This window comes from Zonotrichia leucophrys, unplaced genomic scaffold (genome assembly GCF_028769735.1).
Source record: "Zonotrichia leucophrys gambelii isolate GWCS_2022_RI unplaced genomic scaffold, RI_Zleu_2.0 Scaffold_246_77416, whole genome shotgun sequence".
Taxonomy (NCBI): Eukaryota; Metazoa; Chordata; class Aves; order Passeriformes; family Passerellidae; genus Zonotrichia; species Zonotrichia leucophrys.
Window position 1 is genome coordinate 1 of NW_026992451.1, and position 11,101 is coordinate 11,101.

Genomic DNA, 11,101 nt, shown 5'->3' on the forward strand with positions numbered 1-11,101 from the left:
CCTGAAAACAGCTCAGGGAAACTGAAATCACCTTGGGGAACCCAAAACTGCCTTGGAGAACCCCAAAATCACCTCAGGGAGCCTGAAATCTCCTCGGGAACCCAAAACTACCTTGGGAACCCAAAACTGCCTTGGGAACCTCAAAATCACCTCAGGGACCCTGAAATCACCTCGGGGTACCCAAAACTACCTTGGAAAACCCCAAAACCACCTCAGGGACCCTGAAATCAGCTCGGGGAACCCAAAACTACCTTGGGGAACCCAAAACTGCCTTGGAGAACCCCAAATTCACCTCAGGGATCCTGAAATCAGCTCGGGGAACCCAAAACTACCTTGGAGAACCCCAAAATCACCTGAGGGAACCCAAAACCACCTCATGGAACCCAAAATCAGCTCGGGGAACCCAAAATCAGCTCGGGGAACCCAAAACTGCCTTTGGAGACCCCAAAAACAGCTCAGGGAACTCAAAACTACCTTGGGGAACCCAAAATCACCTCAGGGAACCTAAAAACAGCTCAGGAACCCTGAAATCAGCTCAGGGAACCCAAAACCACCTTGGGGAACTCAAAATCACCTCAGGGAGCCTGAAATCACCTCAGGGAACCCAAAACTACCTTGGAGAACCCAAAACTGCCTTGGAGAACCCCAAAATCACCTCAGGGAACCTAAAAACAGCTCAGGAACCCTGAAATCAGCTCAGGGAACCCAAAACCACCTTGGGGAACCCAAAATCACCTCGGGGAACCCAAAATCACCTCGGGGAACCCAAAATCACCTCGAGGAACTTAAAAACAGCTCAGGGAACTCAAAACTGCCTTTGGAGACCCCAAAACCACCTCAGGGAGCCTGAAATCACCTCGGGGAACCCAAAACTACCTTGGGGAACCCAAAACCACCTCAGGGACCCTGAAATCAGCTCGGGGAACCCAAAACTACCTTGGGGAACCCAAAACTGCCTTGGAGGACCCCAAAACCACCTCAGGGACCCTGAAATCAGCTCGGGGAACCCAAAATCACCTCGGGGAACCCAAAACTGCCTTTGGAGACCCCAAAATCACCTCAGGGAACCTAAAAACAGCTCAGGGAGCCTGAAATCTCCTCGGGGAACCCAAAACTACCTTGGGGAACCCCAAAACACCTCAGGGAACCCAAAATCACCTCGGGGAACCCAAAATCACCTTGGGGAACCTAAAACTGCCTTGGAGAACCCCAAAACCACCTCAGGGAACCTAAAAACAGCTCAGGAACCCTGAAATCATCTCAGGGAACCCAAAACCACCTTGGGGAACCCAAAAACACCTCAGGGAACCCAAAAACAGCTCAGGGAAACTGAAATCACCTTGGGGAACCCAAAACCACCTTGGGGAACCCCAAAACACCTCAGGGAACCCAAAATCACCTCGGGGAACCCAAAATCACCTCAGGGAACCTAAAAACAGCTCAGGGAAACTGAAATCAGCTCAGGAACCCTGAAATCACCTCAAGGACCCCAAAACTACCTTGGAGAACCCAAAACTGCCTTGGAGAACCCCAAAATCACCTCAGGAACCCTGAAATCAGCTCAGGGAACCCAAAACCACCTTGGGGAACTCAAAATCACCTCAGGGAGCCTGAAATCACCTCAGGGAACCCAAAATCACCTTGAGGAACTTAAAAACAGCTCAGGGAACTCAAAACTGCCTTTGGAGACCCCAAAATCACCTCAGGGACCCTGAAATCAGCTCGGGGAACCCAAAACTACCTTGGGGAACCCCAAAATCACCTCAGGGAACCCAAAAACACTGCATGGAACCCAAAATCAGCTTGGAGAACCCCAAAATCACCTCAGAGAACCTAAAAACAGCTCAGGAACCCTGAAATCAGCTCAGGGAACCCAAAATCACCTCGGGGAACCCCAAAATCAGCTCGGGGAACCCAAAATCAGCTCGGGGAACCCAAAATCACCTCAGGGAACCTGAAAACAGCTCAGGGAAACTGAAATCAGCTCAGGAACCCTGAAATCACCTCAAGGACCCCAAAACTACCTTGGAGAACCCAAAACTGCCTTGGAGAACCCCAAAATCACCTCAGGGACACTGAAATCAGCTCAGGGAACCCAAAATCACTTCAGGGAAACTGAAATCAGCTCAGGGAACCCAAAACACCTCAGGGAAACTGAAATCAGCTCAGGGAACCCAAAACTACCTTGGAAAACCCAAAACTGCCTTGGAGAACCCAAAATCACCTCAGGGACACTGAAATCACCTTGGGGAACCAAAATCACCTGAGGGAACCCAAAACCACCTCAGGTGTCCCAGAATGTCCCAAATACCCCATAAAGCTTCTCCCAAAAGTGTCCCCAAGGCCATTGTCCCCTCCTGACCAGGTAGGGACATTCCTGAGTGTCAGCAGGACAGGTGACACAGGTGACACCCCCCCCCAGATGTCCCCAAAGTGTCCCCAAGGCCGATGTCCCCTCCTGACCAGGTTGGGGACATTCCCGGGGGTCAGCAGGACAGGTGACACAGGTGACACCCTCCCCCAGATGTCCCCAAGGCCATTGTCCCCTCCTGACCAGGTTGGGGACATTCCCGAGGGTCAGCAGGACAGGTGACACAGGTGACACCCCCCCCCAAGATGTCCCCAAGGCCATTGTCCCCTCCTGACCAGGCTGGGGACATTCCCGAGGGTCAGCAGGACAGGTGACACAGGTGACACCCTCCCCCAGATGTCCCCAAAGTGTCCCCAAGGCCACTGTCCCCTCCTGACCAGGTTGGGGACATTCCCGAGGGTCAGCAGGACAGGTGACACAGGTGACACCCCCCCCCAAGATGTCCCCAAAGTGTCCCCAAGGCCGATGTCCCCTCCTGACCAGGTTGGCCACGTTCTCGGGCGTCAGCAGCGGCTGCAGGAACTCGGCCGTGATGTCGGTGTCCGAGGGGACAGTGACCGCTCCGGCCACTTTGGCCACGGCCACCGCCGGCGCCTCCAGGTCCTTGTCCTCGTCGTCCTCGCCCAGGGGTGGCTCTGAGGGGACACCGGAAGGTCCCTGAGTGTCCCCAAGGGCCACCAGCAGTGCTGGGGACACCAAAGGGTCCCTGAGTGTCCCCAAGGGGCCACCAGAAGTGTTGGGGACACCACAGGGTCACTGAGTGTCCCCAAGGGGTCACCACAAGGGTTGGGGACACCAGAGGGCCCCTGAGTGTCCCCAAGGGCCACCAGCAGTGTTGGGGACACCACAGGGTCCCTGAGTGTCCCCAAGGGCCACCAGCAGTGTTGGGGACACCACAGGGTCACTGAGTGTCCCCAAGGGCCACCAGCAGGGTTGGGGACACCAGAGGGTCCCTGAGTGTCCCCAAGGGCCACCAGCAGGGCTGGGGACACCACAGGGTCACTGAGTGTCCCCAAGGGCCACCAGCAGGGCTGGGGACACCACAGGGTCACTGAGTGTCCCCAAGGGCCACAAGAGTTGGGGACATGGGAAGGTCCCTGAGTGTCCCCAAGGGCCACCAGCAGTGTTGGGGACACCACAGGGTCCCTGAGTGTCCCCAAGGGCCACCAGCAGTGTTGGGGACACCACAGGGTCCCTGAGTGTCCCCAAGGGCCACCAGCAGGGTTGGGGACACCACAGGGTCCCTGAGTGTCCCCAAGGGCCACCAGCAGTGTTGGGGACACCAAAGGGTCCCTGAGTGTCCCCAAGGGCCACCAGCAGTGTTGGGGACACCACAGGGTCACTGAGTGTCCCCAAGGGCCACCAGCAGTGTTGGGGACACCACAGGGTCACTGAGTGTCCCCAAGGGCCACCAGCAGGGTTGGGGACACCAAAGAGTCCCTGAGTGTCCCCAAGGGCCACCAGCAGTGTTGGGGACACGGGAAGGTCCCTGAGTGTCCCCAAGGGCCACCAGCAGTGTTGGGGACACCAAAGAGTCCCTGAGTGTCCCCAAGGGCCACCAGCAGGGTTGGGGACACCACAGGGTCACTGAGTGTCCCCAAGGGCCACCAGCAGGGTTGGGGACACCACAAGGTCCCTGAGTGTCCCCAAGGGGCCACCAGCAGTGTTGGGGACACCAGAGGGTCACTGAGTGTCCCCAAGGGGCCACCAGCAGTGTTGGGGACACCAGAGGGTCCCTGAGTGTCCCCAAGGGCCACCAGCAGTGTTGGGGACACCAAAGGGTCCCTGAGTGTCCCCAAGGGCCACCAGCAGTGTTGGGGACACCACAGGGTCACTGAGTGTCCCCAAGGGCCACCAGCAGGGCTGGGGACACCACAGGGTCACTGAGTGTCCCCAAGGGCCACCAGAAGAGTTGGGGACAGGGGAAGGTCCCTGAGTGTCTCCAAGGGCCACCAGCAGTGTTGGGGACATGGGAAGGTCCCTGAGTGTCCCCAAGGGCCACCAGCAGGGTTGGGGACACCAGAGGGTCCCTGAGTGTCCCCAAGGGCCACCAGCAGGGTTGGGGACACCACAGGGTCACTGGTGGTGGCTCCTGGAGGACATGAGGGACATTTAATGTCACCTCCCCTCAGGTGTCACCAGGTGGGACTCAGGGGACCTGGGGGGGTTTAATGTCACCAAGTGTCCCCAGAAGGGACTGGGACGACATTGTGGGGGTTTAATGCCACCACCTGTCCCCAGTGTCCCCATGAGGCCACTGGGACCTTCTGATGGCCACCACCACCACGGGGAGGTGACAGTGGTGTCACTCACCCATCTTCATCTTCTTGAGGGCAGCGTCGGGCTCCTCCCATGGCCACCACCCACCCTGAACCCTGATGGCCACCATGGCCACCACCATGGGGAGGTGACACCAATGTCCCACTCACCGATCTTCATCTTCTTGAGGGCAGCGTCGGGCTCCTCCCATGGCCACCACCCAACCCTGAACCCTGATGGCCACCATGGCCATCCTGAACCCTGATGGCCACCACGGCCACCACCATGGGGAGGTGACACCAATGTCCCACTCACCGATCTTCATCTTCTTGAGGGCGGCGTCGGGCTCATCTTGGGGCCATTTCTGGTGACCACCACCACCCACCCTGAACCCTGATGGCCATGGCTGAACCCTGATGGCCACCATGACCACCACCATGGGGAGGTGACACCAATGTCCTACTCACCGATCTTCATCTTCTTGAGGGCGGCGTCGGGCTCCTCCCATGGCCACCACCCACCCTGAACCCTGATGGCCATGGCTGAACCCTGATGGCCATGGCTGAACCCTGATGGCCACCATGGCCACCACCATGGGGAGGTGACAGTGGTGTCACTCACCGATCTTCATCTTCTTGAGGGCAGCGTTGGGCTCATCCTGGGACCATTTCTGATGGCCACCACCACCCACCCTGAACCCTGATGGCCACCATGGCCACCACCATAGGGAGGTGACACCAATGTCCCACTCACCGATCTTCATCTTCTTGAGGGCAGCGTCGGGCTCCTCCCATGGCCACCACCCACCCTGAACCCTGATGGACACCACCACCCTGATACCACCATGGGGAAGGTGACACTGATGCCACCAGGGGTTCTCACCGATCTTCATCTTCTTGAGGGCAGCGTCGGGCTCCTCCCATGGCCACCACCCACCCTGAACCCTGATGGCCACCACCACCATGGGGAGGTGACACCAATGTCCCACTCACCGATCTTCATCTTCTTGAGGGCGGCGTCGGGCTCGTCCCAGGGCCATCTCCACAACCCCCTGATGGCCACCATGGCCACCACCACCCATCCCTCATGGAAAACCACCACCACAGAGAAGGTGACACTGATGCCACCAGGGGTTCTCACCGATCTTCATCTTCTTGAGGGCGGCGTTGGGCTCCTCCCATGGCCACCACCCACCCTGAACCCTGATGACCATGGCTGAACCCTGATGGCTACCATGACCACCACCATGGGGAGGTGGCACCAATGCTACCAATGTCCCACTCACCGATCTTCATCTTCTTGAGGGCTCATCCTGGGGCCATGTCCAGAACCCACTGATGGCCACCATGGCCACCACCACCACAGGGGAGTGACAATGCCACCATGGGGAGGTGACAGTGGTGTCACTCACCGATCTTTATCTTCTCGGGGCGGCGTCGGGCTCCTCCATGGCCACCACCCACCCTGAACCCTGATGGCCACCATGGCCACCACCATGGGGAGGTGACACCAATGTCCCACTCACCGATCTTCATCTTCTTGAGGGCGGCGTCGGGCTCGTCGCGGGGCCGCTTGCGCGCCTCGCGCGGGCTGGGCATGCTGCGGGCGATCTCGGCCTGCGGCGTGCCCAGGTCCACCAGCAGCGTGGTGATCTGCGGCTGGAAGTCGCCCGAGGACGGGTGGCGCAGGACGCTCAGCAGGTGCAGCTTCAGGTTCTTGCGCACGCTGCTCACCTGCGACTTGGCCAGCGTGGGCGGCAGGTTGGCTGTGGGGACAGGGACAGGTTGGGGACATTTGGGGACAGGTTAGGGACACCTGGGACATGGCCAGCGTGGGCGGCAGGTTGGCTGTGGGGACAGGGACAGGTTGGGGACATTTGGGGACACCAGGGGACAGCTGGGACATGGCCAATGTCAAAGGCAGGTTGGCTACAGGGAGAGGGACAGGGGATGGGGTTAGGGACACCTGGGGACACCTGGGACACTGGGGACATTACCATGGAGGCTTGGATAACCTTGTCCATGAACATGGGGTGACATGGGGACACCAAGGGGACACCAGGGACACCAGGGACAGTGGGGACGTTACCATGGAGGGTCTCGTAGGCCTGGATGACCTTGGCCATGAACATGGGACACCAAGGGACACCAAGGACACCAGGGGACCCAAGGGGGACACCAAGGGACACCAAGGGACACCAAGGACACCAAGGGACACCAAGGGGACACCAGGGGACACCAAAGGACACCTTGGGGACACTGGGGATGTTACCATGGAGGGTCTCGTAGGCCTGGATGACCTCGGCCATGAACATGGGGACACCAAAGGACACCAGGGGACACCAGGGGACACCAAGGGGACACCAAGGGACACCAAGGGACACCAGGGGACACCAAGGGACACCAGGGGACACCAAGGGACACCAGGGGACACCAAGGGGACACCAGGGGACACTGGGGACGTTACCATGGAGGGTCTCGTAGGCCTGGATGACCTCAGCCATGAACATGGGGACACCAAAGGACACCAGGGGACACCAAGGGACACCAAGGGACACCAAGGGACAGCAGATGGCATTACCATGGAGGGTCTCGTAGGCCTGGATGACCTCGGCCATGAACATGGGGACACCAAGGACACCAGGGGACACAAGGGACACCAAAGGACACCAAAGGACACCAAGGGACACCAGGGGACACCAAAGGACACCAGGGACACCAAGGGACACCAAGGGACACCAAGAGACACCAGGGGACACTGGGGACGTTACCATGGAAGATCTCATAGGCCTGGATGACCTCGGCCATGAACATGGGGACACCAGAGGACACCAGGGACACCAAGGGACACCAAGGGACACCAGGGGACACTGGGGACGTTTACCATGAGGGTCTCGTAGGCCTGGATGACCTCGGCCATGAACATGGGGTGACATGGGGACACCTTGGGGACACCAAGGGACACCTCGGGGACACCAAGGGACACCTTGGGGACACCAAGGGACACCTTGGGGAAACTGGGGACATTACCATGGAGGGTCTCGTAGGCCTGGATGACCTCGGCCATGAACATGGGGTGACATGGGGACACCTTGGGGACACCAAGGACACCAGGGGACACCACGGGGACACCAAAGGACACCTTGGGGACACTGGGGACGTTACCATGGAGGGTCTCGTAGGCCTGGATGACCTCGGCCATGAACATGGGGACACCAAGGGACACCAGGGGACACCAAGGGACACCAAGGGACACCAAGGGGACACCAGGGGACACCTTGGGGACACTGGGGACGTTACCATGGAGGGTCTCGTAGGCCTGGATGACTCCTCGCCATGAACATGGGCCGCTGGCGGGCGATGGTGGCCAGCGAGCCCAGCGCCGCCGTCAGGTTGATGCTGGAGATGGCCGGGTGCACCATGAACTTGAGCAGCTGCTCCAGCGCCGCCTTGCCCTCCTCCCACAGCGCGTCTGGGGACACCGGGGACACCGGTGGGGGTCACCCCCGTCAGGGGTCACCCAACGTCAGGGGTCACCCACACGTCGGGGTCACCCACATGTCAGGGGTTCCCACATGTCGGGGTCACCCACATGTCGGGGGTCACCAGCCCATGGGGATGGCACCAGGGCCACCAAGCCATGGGGAGGTCCCCAAGGGTCCGCCACATGTCAAGGGTCAGCGGGGCACCAAAACCTGGGAGGGGCACTGGGGTCACCAAGCCCCAGTCCTGACTCCAAATCCCGTCGCTCACTGTGCTTGATGATGGGGTGATCCAATCCCACATCCCAAACCCCAAATCCCCAATCCCAAATCCCCAAACTCCAAATTCCAATCCCTGTCACTCACTGACTTGATGACGGGGTGGTCCCAATTCCCAATCCCAAACCCCAATGCCCAAACCCCCCTCACTGTACTTGATGATGAGTATCCCAATCCAAAATCCCAAATTCCCAACCCAAACTCCACTCATGTCTTGTGACGGGGGGTTGCAATCCCCTACCCCAAAACCCAAACCCCCCCCCTCACTGTATTGATGACGGGGTGGGCCCCAACCCCCAAAACCCCAACCCCAAATTCCACTCACTGTACTTGCAAAAGAGGTGGCCCCCTTCCCTTGCGACCCAAACCCCAATCCCCAAACTCCAACCCCAAACCCCCCAAACCCAAACCCAAACCCCAAACCCCCTCACTCACTGTACTTGATGACGGGGTGGCCCAATCCAAACCGCAATCCCAAACTCCCAACCCCAAACCCCAAATCCCATCACTCACTGTACTTGATTGGGGGGTCCAATCCCATTCCCGACCCCAATCCCCAAACCCCCAAAACCCCCGTCACTCACTGTACTTGATGACAGGGGTGGTCCCAACCCATTCCTGATCCCAAACCCCCAACCATACCCCCAAAACCCCCCGTCACTCATGTACCTGATGAGGGGGTGGTTCCAATCCCCTTCCTGCCCCAATCCCCAAGCTCCAACCCCCAACCCCAATACCCAAGCCCCCCCTTTCACTTGTACTTGATGATGGGGTTATTCTCATCCTAAACCCCAAACCCCAAAACCCAAACCCCAAAACCCCAAACCCCAATCCCCAAACGTCACTTATTGTACTTGATGACGGGGTTCCCAATCTTATACCCAAAAAACCCCAAACCCCCTGTCACTCACTGAGTTTTAGGACGGGGTGATCCCAATCCCAATCCCCAAACCCCCGTCACTCACTGTACTGATGACGGGTGATCCCAATCCCATTCCTGACCCCAATCCCCAAAACCCAACCCCAAACCCACTCACTGATACTTTGAGATGGGTGTTTTCAACCATAAACCCCAATCCCCAAACCCAAACCCCAAACCCCAATCCCATTTCCGACCCCAAAACCCCAAATTCCAACCCCAAACCGACTCACTGTACTTGATAACGGAGTGATCCCAAACCAAACCCCAAACCCCAATCCCCCAACCCCGTCACTCACTGTACTTGATGACAGGGTGGGCCCAATCCCCAAAACCCCAATCCCCCCCCCCCAAACCCCCTCATCACTGTACTTGATGACGGGGTGGTCCAATCCATTCCTGACCCCAAATCCCCAAACCCAAACCCATCACTGTACTTGATGAGGGGTGATCCCAACCCCAATCCCCAACCCCAAAACCCCAATCCCCAAACCCAAACCCCAAAACCCCCTCCTCACTGTACTTGATGAGGGGTGTCTCAATCCAAACCCCAAACCTCAAACCCCAACCCCAAACCCAAACCCCCCTACTCACTGTACTTGAGACGGGGTGATCCCAAACCCCAACCCCAAAACCCAAACCCCCCTCACTGTAGTTGATAACGGAGTGATCCCAATTTCCCCTCCCCAAACCCAAAACCAAACCCAATCCTAAAACCCCAAACCCCAACCCAACTCACTGTCTTGATGACGGGGTGGTCCCAAACCCCAACCCCAATCCCCCAACGTCACTCACGTATTGATGAGGGGTGACCCCAATCCCATTCCTGATCCCAAACCCCAAACCCCAAACCCATCCCAAAACCCCCAAATTTCCCCAAAAACCCCGTCAACCTGATTGTGACGGGGTGGTCCCAATCCAACCCCAACCCCCAAACCCCAAACCCCAAAACCCAAAACCCACTCACGTACTTGATGCGGGGTGGCCCCAAACCAAAACCCCAAAAACCCCCAAAACCCCAAACCCCCAAAACCCCCAATCCCCAAAAAACCCCCCCACCATGTACTTGATGACGGGGTGGTGGGGGGATCGCCCGGTGACGTCGTTTGGCCGTTGGGCACTCCGGGGGCCTGCGCGGGAAGCGTCACGATCCCCCCCACAACTTGATGGGTGGTGGGGACGCCGTCTTGCCGGGTCCGCAGCGGTATGTCGGGGCCCATGGAGGACATATCCCCCGCAGGCCCCCGCCTCGTGATCCCTTCGACTTCACCATCCATGGGGGGGGGCCCAAGGAAACCCAAAATTTGGGAAAAAATTTTTAAAAAAAAAAAAAATTTTTTACCGGTTTTTTGGGGGAATTACGGGAACGGTTGAGGCCCCGGGGGAAAATTTTGGGGGGGGTTTTATGGTTTAGGTTTTTTATTTTAATTAAAGATTTTTTTAAAGGTGTTATAAAACATTAACAAATTTTTTTTAATTACAATAAATTTTTATCAAAAACTGAAGGAAATTTTCAAAGGGGGGTTTTCCAAGGAAACCCAAAAATTTTGGGAAAAAATTTTTAAAAAAAAAAAAAAAAAAATTCCAAATTTTTAAGGGAAAATTTGGAACCGTTGAGCGTTGGGAAAATTTTTAAAAGGGGGTTTCTAGGGGGAATTACTTTAATTTTTTGTAATTTTTAAAATTTTTTAAATGGCGATTAGTATAAATTTAAAGCGACTTTTACTTTAAACAAAAATTTTATCAACTATGAAAGGAAATTGCAAGGGGGTTTTAAAAAACCCAAAATTTT

General features: G+C 57.2%; 1 protein-coding gene across 1 annotated transcript; it reads right to left on the reverse strand.

The window, feature by feature from the left end:
* Nucleotides 1-2,362: 2,362 nt before the first annotated feature.
* Nucleotides 2,363-10,586, reverse strand: LOC135441334 (uncharacterized; the record flags this gene model as incomplete). Its single annotated transcript, XM_064700880.1, has 6 exons — nucleotides 10,369-10,586; nucleotides 8,826-8,869; nucleotides 7,963-8,101; nucleotides 6,902-6,933; nucleotides 6,156-6,395; nucleotides 2,363-3,006 (listed from the first exon to the last, which is right to left on the reverse strand). Coding segments are annotated over exons 1-6 (1,317 nt in total), but the record flags the coding sequence as incomplete, so codon positions are not given.
* Between the last annotated feature and the right edge of the window lie 515 nt (nucleotides 10,587-11,101).